At 43.8% G+C, this 25,926-nt stretch overlaps 2 protein-coding genes across 8 annotated transcripts in view; both read right to left on the minus strand.

Annotated features, from left to right (window-relative positions):
• Window positions 1–25,926, minus strand: part of TRPS1 (transcriptional repressor GATA binding 1) — a 375,172-nt gene that overhangs the window by 75,130 nt on the left and 274,116 nt on the right. The window lies entirely within an intron of this gene.
• Window positions 5,563–8,123, minus strand: LOC141101379 (uncharacterized). Its single transcript, XM_073590447.1, has 2 exons — window positions 7,132–8,123; window positions 5,563–6,969 (listed from the first exon to the last, which is right to left on the minus strand). Exons 1-2 carry the CDS (start codon window positions 7,470–7,472, stop codon window positions 6,681–6,683), a joined length of 630 nt encoding a protein of 209 aa, XP_073446548.1. The 5' UTR covers window positions 7,473–8,123; the 3' UTR covers window positions 5,563–6,680.

The raw sequence follows: 25,926 nt of genomic DNA on the forward strand, positions 1-25,926 counted from the left end.
AAAATTAAAATGTCAGTCAAGTTATAGCTGTCAAGATCCGATGCGGAGCTCTCATCCCAAACTTTAATGAATTGGTGTTGCCTCCTACCAGAACTCCAGCCCTCCATCCGGACTTTGTGGTAATCAGAGACCATTGTATATATATAAAAAAAAAAAAATCACAAGTGCAACAGAGGGAAAAGATTTTTTTTTTTTTTTTTAAATATTATTCTCCCCTGCCTTGCAAACTTGCTGAACTTAGCAGGCAATTATGAAGAGTTTACATCTGAACCCTCATTATTTGTGACAAGCTGGGCCTCAAACCATAAAATTCCGGATTATTATGTGAGGACTGGCAGCTATCGTTAACGAGATCAGAGGCTTGACAAAGGCAAATTAGCAAAAAAATATTACGGGTTAAATGTGCCTAATGTACGGTTATTAAAAAAGAAAAAGCTTTGATCACAAACATTTCAAAATGGAAGTATGGAAATATAAAGACGAACAATACTGGGAGTAAAATAAGCTGCACAGCATTAGAAAAATGTGATTGATTTGTTCCAGAAAAATGGCCTCACAAAACCAAAGATTCCATTCAAGTGTCTGCAATACCACAGACAACCTGAAGATAGGTGTGGTGCTGTTTTTGGAAGACATTACTGCAAATACTAATACTAGAGAAGAGAGAGAGATGATTCAAAAATATCTAAACAAACTGGAACTGTGGGCAGCAACTAACAGAATAGTTTTTAACAGGGAGAATTGCAAAGTCCTACATCTGGACAAGAAAATTGAAAAAAGCATATATAGAATGGGAGGAATAGAACTAAGCAACAGCACGTGTGAAAAAGACTTGGGTATACTAATAGATCACAGACTGCACATGAGTCAACAGTGTGATGCAGTAGCAAAAAATGCAAACACAGTTCTAGGATGTATTAAGAGAAGCATTGAGTCTGGATCATGTGAAATCCTTATCCCCCCTTCTGGAATACTGTGTCCAGTTCTGAGTACCACATTATAAAAAAGACATGAACAAACTGGAGCAAGTTCAGAGAAGAGCGACCAGGATGGTGAGCGGACTGCAAACCATGTCCTATGAGGAACGGCTACAGGAATTGGGAATGTTTAGCCTGCAAAAAAGAAGACTGAGAGGAGACTTAATAGCCGTCTACTAATATCTCAAGGGCTGTCACATTATAGAAGGATCATCTTTATTCTGATTTGCACAAGGAAAGACTAGAAGCAATGGGATGAAACTGAATGGGAGGAGACACAGATTAGATATTAGAAAAAATGTTTTTACAGTGAGGGTGATCAATGAATGGAACAAGCTGCCACGAGATTGTGGTGAGTTCTCCTTCAAGTGAAGTCTGCAAACAGAGGCTGGACAGACATCTGTCTGAGATGGTTTAGTGAATCCTGTATTGAGCAGGGGGTGGGACCAGATGACCCAGAAGCTGCCTTCCAACGCTACCATTCTAGGATTCTATTCATGTTTTTCTAGTACAAGCCAAAAACAAAGAGATCCCATAAATGGAATTTGTCACGAAACGTTTCTACTCTATCTGAGAGCAGCATGAGGTAGGAGCAGAGCCCTCATTCCAGTAATGTATCACTGAGGCTGGTTTCCCATTTGCGTTTTTTAGCGCTGGAAAAAAACGCATACGTGCGCATGCGATTTTTCCCCTATATTTAACATGGGTGCGCATACCTGCGCGCTGGCATGCGCACGTATGCGATTTTCATGCGCTGCGTTTTTTTGGGGTGTGCGTTGGTATTTTCCAGACGCAGCATGTTGCATTTTTTGGCCCTGGAAAAAAGCGCATGCGCACGTATGCGCACGTTTTGCGCTAAAAATGGCCATTATAGCCTATGGATGCGCATACGTGCGCACTGGCATGCGCAGGTATGCGTTTTTTTAGCGCTGCGTTTTTTGGGTGGTGTCCACTTGTTATCCTAGTTATAATCTTCTAAAGTCAAAAAAAAAAGTCTATATAAAGGAGGTGCCTGCCAAAACTCTGCCACTACTACACTGACAGATTGAAGAGCAGACAGTCAACCAAGAACCCATTATATCAGCGAAGAATGTGAGTATATTACATTATATGCCTGTCCTTTTAAATTATGTATGTACTAATGATTTTTATTATTTTTATATGCAGTATGTCTTCAGAATCCGAGTATTCCCCATCGCGGCAGGAATTGGCGCAAGCAGACCGTGAGGTGATTATTTTCGTGCATCTGGTAAGTATATCTGCTGCTTCTCCAAATCTCTTACGTTTTTTTCAACTTTTTTAAGACATCGTCATCATCATCTGCGGACGGGACTAGTGAGGGCGAAGAGCAGGAGCAGCGAAGCCAAGTCCCGGTGGTGATACGGAATGTAAGTATCAAATGATTTGTAATGTTCTTTATTTTTTATCTTCTATTTTTACTCTTTTTTTTGTTTCTTTTTTTGTAACTTTTTATTCAATTTAAATTTGATTATTCTAATGAATGTGTTTTGTCTAGGTTCCACAACGGGATGAAGACGTCTACCTGGATAATGAGCAGCTCATCAGCCTGGTCCAGGAGCGTTCGCCGTTGTGGGACAGCCGTGACCGGCTGTACAAGGACAATGTGGTGACCCGGCGGCTATGGAATGAGGTGGCCGCAGCGTTGATGGATGGCTGGGACAGCGCCACAGCATCCTCCAAAAAGGCGTTTAGTGAGTATTTCCCTGCTCTGTATTGTGCCGCAGTGACTGTTGTCCTTGACGGCACTGTTGGGTTTCGTGCTAGGCATATTCTAGCAGGAAACCCAACAGTGTCATCGGGGTCTACAGTGACTGCTTTGAGTATTGTATTGCTACATTGTGCCTCAGTGACTGTTGTCCTTGACGGCACTGTTGGGTTTCGTGCTAGGCGTATTCTAGCAGGAAACCCAACAGTGTCATCGGGGTCTACAGTGACTGCTTTGAGTATTGTATTGCTACATTGTGCCTCAGTAACTGTTGTCCTTGACGGCACTGTTGGGTTTCGTGCTAGGCGTATTCTAGCAGGAAACCCAACAGTGTCATCGGGGTCTACAGTGACTGCTTTGAGTATTGTATTGCTACATTGTGCCTCAGTAACTGTTGTCCTTGACGGCACTGTTGGGTTTCGTGCTAGGCGTATTCTAGCAGGAAACCCAACAGTGTCATCGGGGTCTACAGTGACTGCTTTGAGTATTGTATTGCTACATTGTGCCTCAGTGACTGTTGTCCTTGACGGCACTGTTGGGTTTCGTGCTAGGTGTATTCTAGCAGGAAACCCAACAGTGTCATCGGGGTCTACAGTGACTGCTTTGAGTATTGTATTGCTACATTGTGCCGCAGTGACTGTTGTCCTTGACGGCACTGTTTTTTTTTTATCAACAGTGGACAAAGTCCGAACACGTTGGCGTTGGATCAAGGACCGCTTCAACAGTGATGTTCGTGCTGAGGGCCAGGTTCGCAGTGGATCTGCGTCAAGGACCAGAACTAGATACCGTCACTATCACGCGTTGCAGTTCCTAAGACCGGTCCTTGCCACGAGATCGTAAGTATTATACATTTTGGGTTTTTATTTTTATTAATCTGTGTTTTTCTAATCCACAGCTGATGCTTCTTGTAAAGGCATGGTAGTAATGATTTTCCTTTCTTCCACAGCACCTGGAGCAGCACCCTGCAACCTGGCCCTGGAGCGGTCCTTCCTCGGACGTCCTCTGACCCGTCCCAGCCATCCGACAACCAGGAAGCACCTTGCAGGTCAACCACACACACAGCTGGTGACCAGGAAGCTGGGCCATCAGGTGTTCCCCTGTCCCAGGTCTCTGCCACTGGTTATGCGGGCACTACCCGCCAGCGGCAGAGGGCCTTGGACAGGAATGTCTTGCCCGAGTTTATGCATTTGAGCGAGACATTTAATTCCAGCCTCAAGTCACTGTCCGACAGAGTTGAAAGCGGTTTTGCACTCATGGAACGTGGTTTTAACCACTTTGAACACCGCTTCAATTCTGTAGAACAGCGCCTTGACCGTCTGGAGGCCGACCTCAACAGACCAGCACACCATTTTTTTAGTAAGATTGAAAAGGGCATGGCGGAACACCTTAGTCCTGATCAACAGCTGAATGTGCTGCAGGCCTGCAACAATGCTTTCTTGCAGGCTATGCAGCATAATCGGTACGGTCAGCAGTCAGTGGTGTCCTTTCCACCTGTGCCACCATTGACTCGCTTCACCTCACTACCGACTTGTGCTGCATACCACTGCACGGACACCTCTATTCAAAGCCAGGACACCCACCGTTACACCACCACAAGTCTGAGTGCAGCTGGTCACTTCACCGACACCACCATGGCAAGCGCTGCTCCTGTCTGGAGCACCACCGCCAATCCCATGCATGCGTGGAGCTCAGCCACCACTAGGCAAACATGGAACAGCCCTGCCGCTACAACAACATGTAGTAGCCCTGCCACCACCACTCTGCAAACCTGGACCATCACTGCCGCCACCAGTCCTCCTGCAAGGACGAGCACTGACAACGAAGAGCAGCAGCAGCCACCTCAGCAGCAGCAGCCACCTCAGCAGCAGCCACCTCAGCAGCAGCAGCAACCACCTCAACAGCAGCAGCCACCTCAGCAGCAGCCGCCACCTCTGCAGCAGCAGCCGCCACCTCAGCAGCAGCAGCCATACCAGCAGACGGGGGACCTACATTCCATATTTGCCCCTAGTTCAAGGCGAAATCAATCAAGGCGGGCATTGGGCCAAAGTCGGTCCAGGCACACAAGCCTACGGCGACATGCCATTACAACTAATGTACCTGAACAGATTTCCTCTCCTCCAAGTGTTCCTAGATTAATTCCCTTAACTGGACTACCTTCCCCCACAAGTTTTGTTGCCCCTTCCCCTCAAACACCGTCTTCAACTGCAAGTGTTACATATTCCCTGCACACCCCCAAATTGAAACCATCTGCCCCCAAACGCCGTAAAAAATAATTTTTAGGTTTATTTTTGTGATAAAAAATAAATTTACATTTGTGGTTCACCATTACTAAGTTTCATTAATGTTGTTTGCGCCGCTCACACACACTGATGGGTAAATACATGTTAAAAACCAACCCAAGGCCTAGTATAGTCATATGTGAAATAACATGGACTAGTATAGTCATACCAAGGCCTAGTGTAATAACTCGAGTTTTACCAACTTGGATCTGGTTTCATGAAAAACAAACTGTTGAAACTTGTCTTAAAAATAAGTTTCTTTCTAGTTTCACCAGTTTGTTTTTTGTGAAACAAGATGCTAGTTGTTAAAAATCGAGTTATTACAGTAGGCCTTGGTATGACTATACTAGGCCGTGGTATTTCACATATGACTATACTAGTAGGCCCAAGGCCTACTATACTCATATTTGAAATACCACGGCCTAGTGTGGTCATTACAAGGCCTAGTGTAATAACTCTAGTTTTACCAACTAGAATCTGGTTTCATGAAAAACAAACTGTTGAAACTTGTCTAAAAAATAAGTTTCTTTCTAGTTTCACCAGTTTGTTTTTTGTGAAACAAGATCCTAGTTGGCCAAAATCGAGTAGGCCTTGTTATGACTATACTAGGCCGTGGTATTTCACATATGAATATACTAGTAGGCACAAGGCCTACTATACTCATATTTGAAATACCACGGCCTAGTATAGTCATTCCAAGGCCTAGTGTAATAACTTGTAATGGAGCAGATTACATGAGCAGATTACATTCATCCACTCAATGCTGACTTGTATTCCCCATGGACTTTCATTGGGGTTGGGTTTTGAGGGTTGTGTTTTGAGAAAATCACATACTTTGTTTTAAACTAGTTGCACAATTTTCTCTTGAAAAAAAATGGTTTCCTGATTCATGGCCTGCAGCTTTGCTCATTCCAATATATTTCACGCAGACTAGCAATGCTGCATTTTAACTCATATGTGTATTTACCTGCCCAGGTGTGTGAACATAAAAAAAATTCAGTTATACATGGGAAGTTTTTTAATTAATTGGAGTTTAAAAAATATAGTGCACTCAGTAATGGTATCAAATAAGGATTTTTATTACCATAAACAAACAACAACATTACACCATTTCATCTTGCCAGTGCACCAGTCCTACATCAGAAATAAAGTAGGCCGCAAATTTGTCCCTCATTTGGCCAACTTCAACGGATGACCTGAGAGTGTGCTGAGTGAATTCAGGCAATGGGTTAGGAGCATCATCGTCCAGTTCAAAGGTCGGGTGCTCTTTAGCCATCACAAAGTTATGTAGAACCACACAGGCCTTCACCACCTCATCGACTGTTTCAAGTTTCAGATTAATGGCCGTGCCCAGAATTCGCCATCTGGAAACAAGAATCCCAAAAGCACACTCGACAGTTCTTCTGGCCCTGGTCAGCCTGTAATTAAATATTTTTTTGGTGTGGTCCAAGTCCCGGCTGGAGTAGGGTTTCAGTAAGTTTCCGCACATTTGAAAAGCCTCATCGCCAACCATTACAAAGGGCAGTGGCGGAGCTTCGGTGTGAGGAAGAGGCCGTGGCATAGGGAAATTAAATTGGTTGCCATACAACCTCCGGCCCATGTCTGAGTTTTTAAAAGCCTGTGAGTCATTACCACGGCCAAATGCTCCAATGTCCACTGCTACAAACATACATCCGGCATCCGCAATCGCAATGAGTACTATTGAAAAGTACTTTTTGTAATTATAGTACTCAGATCCCGTTCTTTGGGGTTTGATGATCCGTATGTGTTTCCATCAACAGCTCCCAAACAGTTGGGAAAATTGCATACTGTCCAGAATTTGTCAGCAATTTCCATCCACTTTTCAGCGGTGGGCAGGGGCATAAATTCTGGGCAAAGAACATTCCAGAGAGCCCGGCAGGTGTCAGCAACAATTCCAGACAAGGTAGAGATTCCAATACGGTACTGGAAGTGTAGTGAAGATAGGGTTTCTCCAGTCGCCAGGAATCTGTGAACAGACAAAGAAGTAAAATTAATATTTATGTATATTATTTTTAAAAACTATAAAATAAAATATTAGTACATTCATGAAAACTAATTACCCAAGGTTTTGAATACTAAATTTACCAAAAAAAACATCAGACAACACCCCTTGGTTTTTAAAACATACCGTAATGTCACCAGTAGCCGTTCCTCAGGAGGAATCGCACGACGGAGCTGTGTGTCCTGTCTCCGGATGGATTGTTGGACACGAGCAAGCAAATCCATGAAACTTTCGTGGGACATCCGGATATAATCTGTAAATTTCTCCGGGTTTGCCCGTAGCTCGCTGTAGAGGGTGTGGTATGCCCCACGGCTCTCCCGGAGTTCAACAATCGGATGTATCCACATACGCCGCCGTCTTCGCTGCCTCTCTCTCTTCCTTTGTTCATGGCAAGCAACTGCATACGCCTGAGCCATCGCGATGTCCAAATCCAAGTTGAAGTGAAAACTCTTCCAGCGCAGATCCATGGTCACGAGAAGAATCAAGCAAATGTCAAGAATACTATAGACAGGGTCTATATATTAACATACCACACCCACAATGAAGTCCCATTGGTCTTGTGTGTTGTTGAATGGTTGTTTTTTCATTTTTGTGGGGTTTTTCAAAAATCTGTAAAAAAACGCTAACGCACAAAAAACGCATACAAACGCGCAAAAACGCTGCGTTTTTTTCCTGCATGCGCATAAAAATGCTTGAAAAAAACGCAGCGTTTGTATGCATTTGTATGCGTTTTTTTAATGCGTTTTTTTGCGGGAAAAACGCGCTGCAAAAAAAAGCAAGTGTGAAACTAGCCTTAGCGGGCTGCTTGCTGACATTTTGATAAAATCACTGTTTTATCTGTTGCATGTCTCTGAAAGTAAGCATGGTATAACCTGCCCACATCACTGATTGGCAGCTTTTGTGTACACTGCATGGGCAGAAAGCTGAAAATGAGTGGAGGGGGTGGAGTTATACAGAGCACATGAATATGGAAGACTACATGTAAGGAGATTTACTAGTTCTCTAGTGATATTATCCTGCAGATAAAACTGTGATTTTATCAAAACTGCCTCCAGCAGCCAGCTAAAAGCCACGGAGGAGGGGGAAGAGAAAAATGGAGATGCAGAGCGAGAATCAGAGGGAAAGAGAGGCAGGAAGAGAGATAGACCATAATTTTTTTTATATATATATATATATATATATATATATATATATATATATACCCCTTTCCACATGAAAAGCGTCATGGGATAAATGGTTCTATAATAATAATCCTGCTGATTTCTAGCATATTTACCCCTCTCCAGAGCTGGATTCACAGCTACACTGCTCAGCAGGGGTGTATACTATCATCCATGCTGAAACTCATTATTAGCATGTGCTACATCGAGTCAAAACAGGAGAACACTTCCTGTCCTCGTATACCGTGTATAGGAGACATCATAGCAGCTAGTCTGAACATTTGAGAAAGAGCCTGCAGAGGAAAAACTGTTGAAAAATGCAGGACAGAAGCATATAATTGCCAGAAAAAGTGTTATTCCTCATGCACACACAGACCAGCTTATTCTCACCTCAGTTACTGTTTAAATCACAATTATAAAGCCACAATATTTAATGACATTACCATGCCAGGTTTTCATTAACAAAAAAAATAAAGGTTTTCAGTGAAATTTGCATTGTATATATTTCTATGCATTGATCAGTAACACATGTGAATATATCAAACTTTGTAAGATGTTTAATTAAGGGAAGTTTTAACTTCCTTTTCTCCCAGCAGTTCTATAGTTCCCCTTTATACAGGAACCTTCTCAGTAACCCAAAAAGAAATAAAAGTTAAATATTAAAAAATTACGTAAACGAGATGCATCATTAGAAAATGACCCAATATTCATTCAAGTTTGCTTCATGTTGAATACATATTGTAGAAAAAAAAAATCAGATTTGTTTTTTTTTTATTATAATCACAGGCTGGAGCACAATGAAGGATAACACTTGTATATAGATGACACTGGATCCACTATTCATGATTAGTGTCACCTCCTGCTTCACCTTGCACATGTCTCACAGTATGCCCGCAATACCCTGCACATGTCACAGAGAATGCCCGCAACAGCCTGCACATGTCACACAGCATGCCCGCTATACCCTGCACATGTCACAGAGCATGCCCGCAATACCCAGCACATGTCACAGAGCATGCCTGCAATACTCTGCACATGTCACAGAGCATGTCCACAACACCCTGCACATGGTCACAGAGCATGCCCACAACACCCTGCACATGTCAAACAGCATGCCCGCGATACCCTGCACATGTCACAGAGCATGTCCACAACACCATGCACATGTCAAGAGCATGTCCACAACAACCTGCACATGTCACACAGCATGCCCACAACACCCTGCACATGTCACAGAGCATGTCCACAACACCCTGCACATGGTCACAGAGCATGCTTGCAATACCCTGCACATGTCACAGAGCATGTATCCACAACATCCTCCACAAGTCACAGAGCATGTCCACAACAACCTGCACATGAAAAAAACAGACAGGCCTAAATGCATCTGCACTAAAATTTACACCACAATTATATCTGAAATTTGGTGGATAGCTTTACATCCTAAACCAAGCCTCTTTTCCTGTGAAAACATGCCACTTCCCAACTAAACCACACCTGCTTGTTGAGGGATTTCTAAAACACATAACAGAGGTAAGGCAAGAGGGTTTTCTTGGCAAAAATTAGGCCAGAATCCTGATCGATGCTTTTAAAGGAGTTGTGTAATGGCTCCGCCCCTCAGTTTGGGATGCATTTTCTGACAAGCTCAGTCATCCAATCTGACCCAGGGACGTGCTGAGCTGTCAGTGTGTTGATTGACAGCTCGGCTGTCCAATCTTAGTCTGGGAGGTGCTGGCTGTCTCTAAGCGTTCATTATCCCAGGTGATTGACAGGCTACTTAACTGAGCTGCTTCTCCTAGACCTCTGCCAGAGGTACGTTCTCTATGTGCCTTGCATTCTGTAGGATGATCTTTAGTTGCCTGACCTTGGACCTCATTCTGACCATCCATCTGTTTAACCCCTTCTGCTCTGATCTGCTATCCTCCAGGCACTCTGACCTCGGAACATTACCTGACTATGCTTTAGTCTCTTCCTTGTGTTTATGATGTATCGTGCATTCTTCTTTTCTCCACAATCGTACATTTCTCACGCAATCGCCTGCAAGATGTCTCCTGAGTATCCCCCATCCACTGGAATATTGTGCCCCAAAACACCTCCAATTATCTACAGCATTGGGAACTTTCAAACGGAACTTGAAAGCTTACAAGGGTAAATTAACCCAGCTACCACCTCACCATCACTGGAGCACCTCAACCTACTGTTTCTTTCTCCATAACCCTGTAGACTGCAAGACGGCAAGGCCAGGGCTCTGGAATCAATGGTGGTCTAAAAATTAAATACCGTATATACTCGAGTATAAGCCAACCCGAGTATAAGCCGAGGCTGCTAACTTTGCCACAAAAAAACTGTGAAAACTTATTGACTCGAGTATAAGCCTAGGGTGGGAAACGCAGCAGCTACTGCTAAATTTAAAAAATAAAAATAGATACCAATAAAAGTAACATTAATTGAGACATCAGTAGGTTAAATGTTTTTGAATATCCATATTGAATCAGGAGCCCCATATAATGCTCCATACAGTTCATGGTGGGCCCCATAAGATGCTCCATAGATAATTATGCCCCATATAATGCGCTGCTCAAAGGATAATGGTGGCTCTATAAGATGCTTCATTGATATATATGCCCCACATATTGCTGCTGAAGCTGCTGCTGCCATTTAAAAAAAAAAATACATACTCACCTCTCGTCACTGGGGGCCAGATGGCAGTGTCCTAAGCAGGCGGGGACACCAGCGTGCTATGGGGGTCAGGTGCTGGTGTCGCCGCTGGCAATGACGATATTTACCGGTCCCCACTCCATGCTGCTCTATCTTCCAGGTCCCTCTCCAGTGACATTCAGGCAGCAGAGGGCACGGCGCGCACTCTGACCTGAACGTCACTGCAGAGGGACGGTAATAATAATAATAGAACTTCTGACGATAAATAGATTTTCTGACGATATGCTCAGTGTGTTGTGGTGTAGTGACCACTGTGTCCGCTAGGGGCCGCTGTGTGGATGTCCCAGGACGAAAGTATAATCATTTCCAGTGTTCTGATAGGTGTAAGATACTGAATGACCGTTATGTATCCCAAGGTGGGTGGCCTTGAGATGGAGACATAAGTGTGTGTGGATCAGCAGTGATACTGCTGAGGTGCTGTTTCCATGTGTCAGGGATCAGTTACCTACAAATCCACCCAGGGGTGTGGTTAAGAACGCTATTGTAAAATGTGTATGAGTGGTTCAAGGACCTGTGATGAGGTCATGTGACCCGGTGGGCGTGGCTACGGACCATATAAGGTGGCCAGGGTAGGTCACATGAGGTGAATGCAGGGACCTGGTTGGTCCATTTTGGAAGGCCCCGTCTGGGAGAGATGGGAGCTGTCTTCTTGACAGCAAGGAACGCTGTGTTGAATGGCTGCACGTGCCTGATGATTCCCTGGAGGGAATGGTCATCTGCAGCATGGTGAAGGAATCATGAGGAGACCCTGAGGTGGGTGAGATAACTGAGGCTGAAGAGCCTGTGTATGCATAACCTGTGTGACCACAGGGATTACAGAGCTGAACTCTGTCATGGACGCTATGCTGAATAAGTGAACTTTATGTAGCTGCTGTGGGTTTGATGCTAAATAAACCGCATGGACTATGATTGTTTATGGAAAACCTGTGCCGATCTGGTTTTGTGGCGGCTAAGCAAGTGTCCCCTACTTGAATAACAGCGCTACCTCACAGTGTGCAATGATTCCTTAGTTTAAAAAGGGAAGCGCAAAATGTTTTTTCCTCTGTTGGGCCAAAGAATGATAATAATCTTTACTTATATAGCGCCAATATATTCCGCAGCACTTTACAGTTAAACAGTTTCAAACACAACAGTCACAAGTAACACCATTAACAATAATATAATGATTAAAGCAAAATAAGACGACCCTGCTCGTGAGAGCTTACAATCTATAATGAGGTGGGGGAGATACAAAGTAGAGGTGTGTATTTAGAATGGTGGACCAGTCATCTTGAGTGAGTGAGGGATAGATAGATATAGTGAATGGTCTACACACGTACACGTACACATAAAATGACTTTGATTAGGGAACGTGATAGGCCGCTCTCAACAAATGTGCTTTGAGGGAGCTCCTAAAACTGTGCAAGTTGTGGCTGGTCCTAATTTCTTGGGGTAGAGCATTCCAGAGGATTGGCACAATGCGGGAGAAGTCTTGGAGACAGGAGTGGTAGGTACGGATTAGTGTAGAGGTTAGTCGTACCTGCCACACCAGCGGTGGATGCCGTGTTCACACAGGTCCTGCTGCCACCCACCAATGACAGACATTTGAAACTACAGCCAGCTGCTGTTCTTACAGCGCGAAATTGGGGTTTTCTATGAGTCACATGATTTAACAATCCCACAAGTAATCCCCTTTGGGACAATTCCCTTCAGGCATAGCCATAGGATATTTATGCCGACTTCTGGTTGGTGCAACCTTTGAAGCTTTTCAAAGTCACAGATCTAATAATGTCCAGAAAATTATAGAAATAGGAGCAGTCTTGTTTACTGATGAAGGCTAGTTGATACAGCCGAAACGTCTATATTTGTGACTGCAAATAAAAATTCCTCATCTTTGCAACGAGTTGAGTGCCAAAAATTTTTTGATTATGCTGCATAAAGGATGGACTGGAGAGTGGAAAGTAGAGAGGGGGAGGCCAATTAATAGACTGTTACAGTAGTCCAGGCGAGAGTGGATCAGGGAGACAGTGAGGGTTTTTGTTGTTTCCGTGGTGAGAAAAGGTCGGAATCTAGAGATGTTTTTTAGGTGTAAGTGGTAAGAGCGGGCAAGAGATTGTATATAGGAGGTGAAGGAGAGATTGGTGTCAAACATAATGCGCAGACAGTGCGCCTGCTGCAGGGGTGTTATTATGGTGCCACCCACGGAGAGGGAAATGTCAGATTTAGGGAGGTTAGTAGACGGCGGGAGCAGAAGTTCAGTTTTGGAAAAGTTGAGTTTCAAATAGAGAGCGGACATGATGATGGAGACTGCGGACAGTCACTGGCGTTCTGTAGTACAGCGGGGGTAAAGTCAGGGGATGATGTGTATAGTTGTGTGTCATCAGCATAAAGATGGCACTGAAAGCCAAATCTGCTGATGGTCTGTCCAATTGGGGCCATGTAGAGAGAGAAGAGAAGGGAGCCAAGGACTGAGCAATGAGGTACCCCAACAGTGAGAGGAAAAGGAGATGAAGTGGAGCCAGCGATCTGAACACTGAAGGATCGGTCCGAAAGATAGGAAGTGAACCAGGAGAGAGCAGTGTCCTCAATTCCTAGTGACTGGAGCCTAGAGAGTAGGAGAGGGTGGTCAACAGTGTCGAAAGCTGCAGAAAGGTCGAGAAGAATGAGCAGAAAGTGGTCACTGTTACATTTTGCTGTCAGAAGGTCATTGGTCACTTTGATGAGTGCAGTCTCTGTCGGATGTAGGGGCGGAAGCCGGACTGTGAAGGGTCTAGTACGGAGTGAGTGGAGATGTAACGCGGGAGTAGTCCAAGCGCTCCATGAGTTTAGAGATGAAGTGGAGATTGGAGACACTCGTCTGTAGTTATTTGTGCAGGATGAAAGGAATACAACCAAAGGAATACAACCCTGACTGAAGTAGAACTACAGAAATCTGGATAGTTACATCAAACCCTTTATATCTGGAAACATACCAAATTCAACAGACTCAACATTTTTCATCATTTGTATTATTTTTACGAACATGTTATGTTAGAAAACGTTGTCTCTTTAAATACTGAGTTTACCTGGTAGAAGAAAAATATATACTGTAACACAAAAGAAGCTCTGCAGGTCTGTGACCCAGGGAACTGGATGTCAAGTACACAGTCCACCGCTGAGATAAACAAGGCAAGCAACAAGCAATAAAGGCAGCATTGCTCCAAGGCTGTAGGCAGTGTGGCGGACTGCATTAACGCTCCAGCACGACATCTTAAGACAATTACACATAATCGATGTTACATTTGTGTGGTTGCTACATGGCGATGAGTGTTTGGGAAGAAGTGAACTATTAGCTTGCCCCTCTGCAGGGCTAATTGGTCAGATAAACACTGTCGTGCGGCTGTAACTATGTGTTAGGGTTTGGAAAAGCTAAACATTTGTAACAGAGGTGAACGACTGTGGTTGTTCAATGATGTCACACTCTGAAGAGGGTTATAGTGCAGATGGTTGCACTAATACACTCAACGCACTGGGGGGATTTATTAAGTTATTTGTAGTGGTAGAAAAAAAAATGACAATTTTAGCACTGGTCTGAAAAACAACTTTTTCTCATTTGTGAACATGGCTTAGCAGAATGGGGAACCCGATAGATTTCCTAATATGTATCTCAAAAATTGGAGTAAATTATAATGGAAATCTTGGCTTGCATAAATCTCAGTTTGTGGAGCATAAACAGCCTGAGATGAGACAAATTTATCGAGACGCATACGTGGGATTCTTTATAAGAGTCGCTAGTCAGACTCGATTCCCGCCAAGGTGTCATCGTGGATTTCCAAATGCTTTCCACTAGATATGAACGTATATTTCTAAATGGAACTGAATTGTACTCAAATTTGACAAATTTGCCAAAAAGCTGATTTTTTTTTTTATTCATCTCCAAGCTGACTCAGCAAGAGGACATCTTCTGACTACCATTTTTCTGAAGGGCCATGAAAAGTTTACAAAAATACAAATAAAACTAATACTTCCTTCACCTCTTGAGCCCCTCCGATCCTCACATTCACCTGTCCGGTCTTCGACGCATCTTATTATCATCGCCACTGGCTCTGTAATGACTGAGCCTGCTCACGGAAGGCCCACACTACTGGCTCTGATGAGGCTCATCTTGACGTCATGGCCATTCATGCGCTTGCACTGAACCCTCTTTGGCCCCATCATAGCCAGAAGTCCAAGCCAAGCGTGAGAGGTCCAGGGCTTTCACCACAAGTATCGGTGATCAGAAGATGCAGCGAGGACCGGATTCGTGAAGGTTAGGAGTCTAGGGTCCGGCAAGGTGAGAGATAAATTTATCATTTACATATTACATTTTAATGTTCCCAGAAACTAATAAGGAACATTAAACTTGTAAAGATCAACTTTCAAGAGCAATCTTTGGTTTTAATCAAGTCTAAGGTTAGATGTACACATCCTTTTGGAATAGTCCGAACACGGACCGCGATGAACGGAGCAGCCGCGGGTCTCCCGAGTTGAACTCAACAGCCTCATATATCATATGCCTATTAGGTTTTGAGTGACCCGTTACCGCTCCGTCCATCATGGTCTGTGCCAGGATCATGAAAAAGGGAGGTGTCAATCTAGCTTAAAATTGATTGGAAACTCTACAGTTTTGTGTACACAGCTCCCATGCAGACATATGTACAGAAAATTGATGCCGCTGCAGAAGTCTAAAAGCATTTTGGGAAAAACGGTCATTACACTGCATCTCAGACAGAGAAGCTGGTCATCCATGTTATGTTTGTTGGTTCTGAATGTTACTCAATAACCTGCATAACAGAACTTGTCTTTCGGGATCATGAGTGAAACGTCGGTATGGCTTTCCGCCGACTATACCCATCTCTGTACATGCGGGAAATCACGTGCACAGTTAATATACACAGAAAGCTTCATAGTGCTTTGGCTTATAAGCTGAATGTAGGAATTTGTTCAGCTCCAAGTGAATTGTTTAATTTTCCCTCAGAGAGTTTAATGATCCATCTACTGCCGGGAAGGAGAACTGAGAAACCACTTTCAACTGGGAGGTCAACTGCACACTAAATATCTCTCATCCATGTCTGTTACATTTATATCTAACATCATCTATGTACCTATTACGGAATATTTGTCAATTAATCTCTCTCTCTCACGGGGGAATCAATAGTGAGTGGCGGGTTTGCAGTCTAGGGATCTAAATGGCCAAAAAGGTCTCTTTGGCTCATCTAATTAGACCAATACTATTAAAGCATTGGGCATGTTGTTAGCTGGAGGTCCGATGAGGATCACAAGTGTGCGCCAAGATGTATAGACACTGACTATATGAAATGTAGACTGCATTGCTGGCATATAGACTAGACTTATACAATTGAGGTACTTAATGGGAATTTGTCACCAGGCTTTTGCTACCTGATCTGAGAGCAGCATAATGTAGAGACGCCGATTCCGGTGATGTGTCACTTGGTTTATTGGGTGCAGCAGTTGAGATAAAATCTGAGTTATTCGATGTAGCATAGACCAGAAAAATGACTCCGCCCACACCACAGCTCTCTGTGTGTATTGACAGTGACCTGCTAATCAGTGGTGGGACGGAGTCAGACCAGGACGTATGTGAGCTGTGGTCGGGGCATTGATAATCTCCTGGTGATAAAACACCCATTGTATTGAAAAAACAGCATACAACCTAATAAGTGACACATTGCTGAAATCCGTGTCTTATCTCATGCTGTCCTCAAATTAAAGCGGTTTTCCACCACTTTATCATTGTTGACCTATCCTTAGGATAGGTCATTAATGTCTGATCGGTTGGGTATCGACACCCGGCACATCTGTGGATCAGCTAACTAGATGATGGGATGCTAGTTCTCCAAACTGGTCAGCCCTCTTTCTATATCCCCTGTGGGAGCGATGGCATAATTTGCAAGAAAGAGTCATCGACGCTTACGCAAATCTAGTGCTCATTCTGGCAGCATCACTCGTCTCTGCAGCCAGGCATACGCATCCCGGCTTCAGAGGCGTGCACTGCGCATGAACGGAAGCTATCTTCTGAACTTCCGATCATGAGCCTCTGAAACCTGGTGTACGCTTTCAGACTTAAGAGGCGCGCATAGTACAATGTCCAGAAGTTGAAAAGATGGATTCACGGTCATGCGTAGTGCTAGCCTCTGAAGCCGGGAAGCGTATACCTGGCTGCAGAGACGAGTGACCCGGCTGGAATGAGAGGAGCGCGTGTGCAGATTTGCATGAGCTGGTGATGAAGCTAGATCGTGCAAATTATATTATCACATCCATTTAATAACATGGAACGAGGGATGCCTAGTCTGGGGGACTAACGCCCCATCGACTAGTCAAAGCCCTCATTAGCATAGGAAAAGTGGAGGTTATAAATGTTTTTTAAAGCATTTATTTTTACTGAATTATGTTATACAGGTCTGGTAAGGGAGGGAGTTTACTCACACAAAGCTGAATGCTGCTGGATTGGAGGGCAGGGGGACTTGACAAGTTCCCTTTAAAGCACAAATTGGCCAATTCCTACGTGCCCACCAGCCATGACAAGGCGTACCTTTCTTTGATGGGACCCTAACCATCTCTATCAGACATATATTTCCAGTTCCAAATTTAAAGCTTAAGATACAGTATGGATTCAAAACAGTTTTAGGACGCATTCATACATCAGTGAGTGTCTCCAAAACACAGAACAGGGGTCAATCTTTCAAATATAGTTTTTCTCTGTCAGTTCCCCTCCTGGCATTGGCATATAAACATGGATGCAAAATACTGACATCTGAATAAAGCAAGTGTGAACTGCTAGGACGGCACCGCATATGTACAGACAAAAGAATGAAGGAATTCTAAATTGCATTACTGCCATATAGACTACACTTCTACAACTGAGGTACTTTATAGATAGATAATAGATATGTAGAAAGATTAATAGATAAATATATATAGATAAATAGATAATAGATAGATTAATAGATAAATAGATATAGATAAATAGATAATAGATAGATAATAGATAGATATGTAGATAGATTAATAAATAGATATAGATAAATAGATAATAGATAGATAATAGATAGATCAATAGATAAATAGATATAGATACATAGATAATAGATAGATAAGAGATAGATAATAGATAGACACATAATAGATAGATAAGAGATGAGTTAACATGAGGATAGGTACTATATCTATCTATCCATATCATATCTATTATCTATCTATGTATATCGCTGTTTCTCATATCTATCCATCACATATCTCTCTCTGATCTATCATCTGTATATTATATCCAGTTGCCTTGTCACATATCCAACCTACCACAAAATCACAGATCACACATGTAAAATGTGAATAACCTGATAGATTGCGCCCATAATATGGATAGTTGCAGGATTCCCCCTCAGATCCTGCGTTATATAAGGTAACCGTGGAGTATATAAAGGCATATGTGTTCAGTGATTTCATTAACAAAGCGGCTGCCATGCTGCGCCGTCTGACTGTGAGCGGAGCCTCTCACAATGCCACTGTGAACTCCCGTGTCCATGGCAACAGTAACTAATTCCCTTTTCTCCCCAATCATGGCGGTAATTCGCTCCCATGGCCTGAATCGTTTATACACACACAGGGAAAAAAAAAAGTTTGAAAGAGCTGAGCGAGCCAATGGCCGGGCCGCCGATCTGCTAATAGGAAATAATCTGCGGCTAATACACACATTCCAGGGCAGCCGGGTGTTTGTCTAATGCTTTGTTAGCCGGGCCTCTCTCCAAAGAAAGCAAGGTAGAGAATAGGAAACAGGCGGCCATTAATACTCGCAGAAAGCTACCTGCCCACAATTAATAACGCTGGAAACGTGCTGCTACTTGTACGGATTACAAGAAAATGACAAATTCATGGAAGCCAACAAGCAGTGATTTATAGGTCATTACACAGGGGGTCAATGCAAGGGACAGTGCCTATAATATCTAATGCAGGGATATCACATCTCACAACACCGCCATCAACCTGCGTGTATGCCGACTATTAGTCATCTCTGTCTCCTGGATTATTAGGCAATTTCATATCTATCTACCATTTATATCTATCTCTCCCCCTCATATATCTATCTGTCCTATCTACCAATCCAATCTGCCCTGTCTACAGCTCTGGCAAAAATTAAGAGACCACCACATCAAATCCCTGTCATGGGCAGCCCATTCTCCAGACCTGAACCCCATTGAAAACCTCTGGAATGTAATCAAGAGGATGATGGATAGTCACAAGCCATCATGGAAAGAAGAGCTGCTTACATTTTTGCGCCAGAAGAAGTGTGAAAGACTGGTGGAAAGCATGCCAAGACGCATGAAAGCTGTTTATAAAAATCACAATTATTCCACAAAATATTGACTTCTGAACTCTTCCTGAGTTAAATCATTAGTATTGTTGTTTCTAAATGATTACAAACTTATTTTCTTACCATTATTGACCACACCCGGGTTAGCCTCCTTAGTGAGAATTGGGTAAAAAATTATTACATTCGTTAGATCTTTGTTAGATCCGGTTTGATCAACCAAAGCTAACGTTAGATCACCCCTGCAAAATGAAATATTTACAATCTTTTCCAGGGGGGGGCTAACCCGTAGCTAGCCCCTCCAACTTTGAAATGTTCCGTTTTTTTGGATGGATTCTGATCGTTAGATCCGGTTTGATCAGCAAAAATTAACGTTAGATCTCCTTTAGTTCCCGAGATATTGGGGGTGTCAGGTGGGGGGTTACCTACGGGTTAGCCCCCCTACTTTGAAATTTGCCGGTTTTTGGAGGGATACTGATAGATATTCGTTAGATCTGGTTTGATCAGCAAAAATTAACGTTAGATCTCCTTTCGTTCCCGAGATATTGGGGGTGTCAGGTGGGGGGGGTTAGCTACGGGTTAGCCCCCCCTACTTTGAAATTTGCCGTTTTTTGGATGGATTCTGATAGTTATTCATTAGATCCGTTTCAACAGCAGTCCTGAGGTGTAGCTGGAGAAGAGGAGGGGTCCAAGGACAGAGCAGTGGGGGAGACCAACAGAGAGAGAGTGAAGTGAGGAGGTGGTGAGTGAGTGGGACAATCTGAAAGTTCGGTCAGTGAGTCATTCTCGTCCCCTGTGATGCCTACAGGTCCGCTTCTTCACAGTCATCGCAGCACACTGCCCCCCTTCCTCGCCGTGAAACATCGCCAGTGAAGTCCTGATGCTGCCCACAACTGGCCCCCGCCAAAGTTGCCGCTGCTCAAACGGATCTAACGAATATCTATCAGAATCCATCCAAAAAACGGCAAATTTCAAAGTAGGGGGGGCTAAACCGTAGCTAACCCCCCACCTGACACCCCCAATATCTCGGGAACGAAAGAAGATGTAACATTAATTTTTGCTGATCAAACCGGATCTAACGAATATTTATCAGAATCCATCCAAAAAACGGCAAATTTCTAAGTGCCACTTCCTTGACCACTTTTCATCCTGGCTGCCGCACTTCATGTCCTCAGAACTACCAACCCTCATCCTGGGAGACTTCAACATCCCCATTAACAGCCCTACTTCCACATCTGCATCCCAGCTTCTATCACTAACCACCTCTCTAGGCCTCTCACAGCTTCCAATCTCTGAGACACATAAGGAAGGTAACACCCTTGATCTGGTCTTCTGCCGGCTCTGTTCAATCTCCCACCTAAATAACTCACCGCTTCCACTCTGACCACAACATTCTCTCCTTCACGCTCACAAATCCTCACCCACCACAGCACACTCCTACCTATCACACATTCAGAAATCTACAAGCCATTAACCCTCAGACACTTTCAGATTCCCTACACTCATCACTGTCCCCAATCTCCTCTCTTTCTTGTCCTAATCTGGCTGTTCATCACTACAATGACACTCTTAGAAGCACCCTTGACCAAGTAGCTCCCCTCACCCTCAGAACCTCCAAACACAGAGTAAAACAGCCCTGGCTCACATCGCAAACTCGACTTCTCCAGCGATGCTCCAGGAGTGCTGAACGCCTACGGAGAAAAACCCGCACACCAGAAGACTTCATCCTCTTCAAATTTATGTTAAGAACCTATAACGCTGCCCTTCACCTCGCCAAACAGACCTACTTCACCACCCTGATCTCCTCACTAGCCAACAACCCCAAGAAACTTTTTGACACTTTTCACTCCCTCCTCAGGCCAAAAGCACAAGCCCCTATCACAGACATTTGTGCTGATGACCTGGCCTCCCACTTTACAGAAAAAATAGATAATATCCGTCAAGAAATCTGCTCCCAACCACCAAGTGCTGTGACTCCCATCCCTTCCTGCATCTCCCCTGGCTCACTTTCCACATTTGATCCCATCACAGAAGTCTCCAGACTCCTCTCTTCTTCTCGTCCGACTACATGCACTACCGACCCCATGCCCTCACATCTCCTCCATTCTCTCTCTCCAGTCGTCACAACCCACCTAACTACAATCTTTAATCTCTCCCTCTCCTCGGGCATTTTCCCATCCTCCTTCAAACACGACATTGTTACTCCATTACTAAAGAAACCTGCTCTCGACCCATCCTGCACAAACAACTACAGACCAGTCTCCAATCTCCCCTTCATCTCTAAACTTTTAAAACGCCTAGTTTACTCCCGCCTTACCCGTTACCTCTCCACTCACTCCCTTCTAGACCCTTCACAGTCTGGCTTCCGCCCCTTACATTCGACTGAAACTGCACTCATCAAAGTGACCAATGACCTTCTGACAGCAAAACGGAACGGTGACCACTCTCTGATCATTCTTCTTGACCTATCTGCAGCTTTCGATACTGTTGACCACCATCTCCTACTCTCTAAGCTCCAGTCACTAGGCATTAAGGACACTGCTCTCTCCTGGTTCTCTTCCTATCTCTCTTACCGCTCCTTCAGTGTTTTGTTCTCTGGCTCCACGTCATCTCCTCTTCCTCTTGCAGTTGGGGTACCTCAGGGCTCAGTCCTTGGTCCCTTTCTTTTCTCTCTCTACACGGCCCCAATTGGACAGACCATCAGCAGATTTGGCTTTCAGTACCATCTTTATGCTGATGACACACAACTATACACATCTTCCCCCGACCTCACCCTCGCTGTACTACAGAACGCCAGTGACTGTCTGTCCGCAGTCTCCAATATCATGTCCACTCTCTATCTGAAACTCAACCTCTCTAAAACTGAACTTCTTCTGCTCCCGCCGTCTACTAAGCTCCCTAAATCTGACATTTCCCTCCGTGGATGGTACCACAATAACACCCCGGCAGCAGGCACACTGTCTGGGTGTTTTGTTTGACACCAATCTCTCCTTCACATCCCACATACAATCTCTTGCCCGCTCTTGCCGCTTACACCTAAAGAACATCTCTAGAATCCGCCCTTTTCTCACTATGGAAACAACAAAAACCCTCACTGTTGCATTGATCCACTCCCGCCTGGGTTACTGCAATGCTCTATTAATTGGCCTCCCCGTCACTCGACGATCCCCCTCCAGTCCATACTTAATGCAGCGGCCAGGATCGTCCATCTGGCTAATCGGTACTCAGACGCGTCCGCTCTTCGCCAGTCCTTACATTGGCTGCCCATTCATTATAGGATCCAATTCAAAGTACTTGTTCTCACCCACAAAGCTCTCCACAGTGCGGCACCCCCTTACATTTCTTCCCTCATTTCTGTCTATCGGCCTAGCCGATTGCTGCCCTCTGCAAACGACTTTCGACTAACCTCTGCACTAATCCTTACCTCCCACTCCCGCCTCCAAGACTTCTCCCGTGCTGCTCCTATCCTCTGGAATGCTCTACCTCAAGAAATCAGGACTATCCACAATTTGCATAGTTTAGGCGCTCCCTCAAAACACACCTGTTCAGAGCGGCCTATCACGTTCACTGATCAAAGTAATTCTCTATGTAAGTGTGCGTGTGTAGCCCATTCACTATCTCCATCCATCCTTCACTCCCTCAAGATGGCTGGACCTTCATTGTAAATACACAATTGTAAATACACACCTGTACTCTGTATCTCCCCCACCTCATTGTAGATTGTACGCTCTCACGAGCAGGGTCGTCTCATTTCGTCTTATTTTGCTTCAATTATTGTATTGTTAACGTTGTTACTTATGACTTGTGTTTTGAAACTGTTAAACTGCAAAGCGCTGCGGAATATGTTGGCGCTATATAAATAAAGATTATTATTATTATTAAGTTGGGGGGGCTAGCTACGGGTTAGCCCCCTGGAAAAGATCGTAAATATCTCAATTTGTAGGGGATATCTAACGTTAGCTTTGGTTGATCAAACCGGATCTAACAAAGATCTAACGAATGTAATCATTTTTAAACCAAATTCTCACTATGGGGGGCTAACCCGGAGGTCGTCCATTATTTGAGGTCTGAAAGCACTGGGGTCTTGTTTTTTTTTTGTTTTTTTTTTCATTTTGACCATTTCTCTTTTTCAGAAAAAACCCCCCAAAATTTATTGCTTTGAAATTCGGAGACATGTCAGAAGTTGTAACACACACAAAAATGGAGTAAATAAAACCATAAAATAAAATTACAAAATCTATATTAATCCAATGAATAATAGATAACACATGCCATCAATACAGGCCCAAGAAGGGGAGTGGATATGAAAAGCTGCAGGTATAACATGGGAGTATACAGAGGGCAACTAAATAGCCAGAGTAGAGCCGATATACATAGTCACAGGGTACATATATGAATGAATGACAGGCACAAAAGTGATAACTAAAAAAGGATAGATAAATTAACTATACACATTCATAGTATCCCCAATCATGGTGCTCACCATTACAGGTGTAAGAAACGCTTACCCATAATTCTTGGCAGTGTCCGTATATCTCCCTGCAGATCCCCTGACGCGCGTTTCGCGTTAGGTGCTTTTTCAAAAGGGTCCCCTATTTATCTATTTAGGACATGAATTCACTTGTTGAAGGGAAGAATTCCAGAAATAATTAATAGTCAAATAGGGATGAGCAAATTTGCTTTCAAGGAACAGGTCGGTGCTCTTTAGTTGTGGCCAGAAGTTGCACAAATTTCTTTTCCTTCCGGGACTCCATACTCGATATATATGATTGGATGAGCTGGCAAGGTGTCACCTATATGCTGCACAGATGCCTTCACGCCAGGCTGGCGACTCAAATGCCGCGTACGGTAACCCGGAAGCTCACAAAAATGTCTGCAGCTCCAGTCCACGGCCAGAGAGTACCGACCTGGAACGTGATCTTGGCTTCCGTGAAGCGATCCGCACATCTCTAGCGTCCAAAGGTGGCAGCTTTTGTTATAAAGGTAGAATATAAAATCCAGAACATCATCATTATGTTCTGGAGCACCAGAGTATAATACTGATGGTTTCCACTTAGCAAAGAATAAAACAAAGCGGAAAAATTAGATTAAACCAAGATCAATAAACTGTATGATATTAAGATGACAGGTTTTCCATGTTATGACCATATAGACCATCTTAATCGCAGGTGGAGCGCCACTTTAACATTTACAAGCTCCGCACCTTCAGTGGCTGTACAGATTATACAGGTCGTGGAGCCGCATTTCTGGGAGGCCAGAAAAATGAAGGTTATCCCAGCCTCCACGCAGGTGTTACTCTTTCTGATTATTATATGTGGTACATACGACAAAGGGAAATCCTAGCTGCTCCCTACACCCTGCAGGAATGCAGTTTAGCTTCTCGGAATTAACCCTTGCTTACACATCAGAAAGTGACAACTGCTTATGTCTAATATTAACCATTGGATCCTGTAAAGCTAGACGATCCAGGAGGTTGTCATTACTCCTATCTGTCTGATACGGGGTGGATCCTATTCTCACTAGAAGTATAATTAATGGTTTATATGAACTCGAAAGCCTCAATGCGTCACACTGTGTCGTCGCGCGGCTTCAGAAATATACTGGGCAGAACACTTGGCAATTATTACATATTTTTAATTTCGTACGAGATTAAACCCCCATATAGCACCACGTGGCCTCCTTACTGATCCTCTGTAGTGTGAGATCAGCATTACTGGAATGTAAAGCTAAAAGGAAACTGTCAGCATGCTTTCACTACTGAAACTAGTGGCAATATTATTCCTAGTACAACAATAAAAAGGTTATCCGTTTTCTAGTAAAACCCATGTGCCAGCGCTGAGAAATGAAACTTGGGAAGACAATGCGCTTTGAGGCTGATTTCATTTGCCTTGAAAGCTTGATTTCGCAGCACTCGCTCATCAGGTGATACTGTTACTGGCCACATATAACCAAGCTGATGGCAATAAGGCTACTAATCCTTGCTGTGATCAAAATAATCACCCCAAGAAAGTAAAGATGTAGTAAATGTTAACACTTCAAGCATTATGACACCGTGACGTAGCAAAATTTAGAGGGGTTGTCAGCTACTATGTCAACCCCATCTCAATCAATAATATTACTGGAGATCCCAGGGGTGCGGAGATAAGAAAAGGCTGCTCGCCCTGCTGCTCCCCCTGTCCATCTGACGTAATACTGGAGATACCAGGAGTGCTGAAGCAAGAAGAGGCTGCTCACACTGCTGTCCACGCTGTCTATCCATTCGAATTCAAAACCAGGGGAAGAGAGAATTTTGGCTCATCTTTCATCGTTTTTAAGAAATCTCAAGATGGAAGAGGCCAGGAGCCATTTGGTGAGCTGCATTTCTTGCTACATGTTCACAGACTTACCAGTGGAAAAGCCAAACTTCACATGCCACAAATGCAAGCTTGTGTCCCTGTTGGAGGAAAAGTTGCAAAATCTCGAAGAGAGGTTAGCTACGTTGAAGATCATTAAGGAAGGTGAAGAGTTCTTAGACAGAGCAGAATTATCACTTCATGTTACAGAAAGACAACAAATTCGAAGTGCACCTGAAGAAACAGAGGAATGGAGACATGTGACCCAGAGAAGCAGGAGGATCAGGAGGCAGTCAGCACCCATACTGCTCAGGAACCAGTACCAGGCTCTCACGCAGGAAAACGATGAAGAAATACATCAGGATAAGACTTTGCCAACAAACAGCAA

The sequence above is a fragment of the Dendrobates tinctorius genome, unplaced genomic scaffold, assembly GCF_039654945.1.
Source record: "Dendrobates tinctorius isolate UK_male_01 unplaced genomic scaffold, ASM3965494v1 ptg000116l, whole genome shotgun sequence".
Taxonomy (NCBI): Eukaryota; Metazoa; Chordata; class Amphibia; order Anura; family Dendrobatidae; genus Dendrobates; species Dendrobates tinctorius.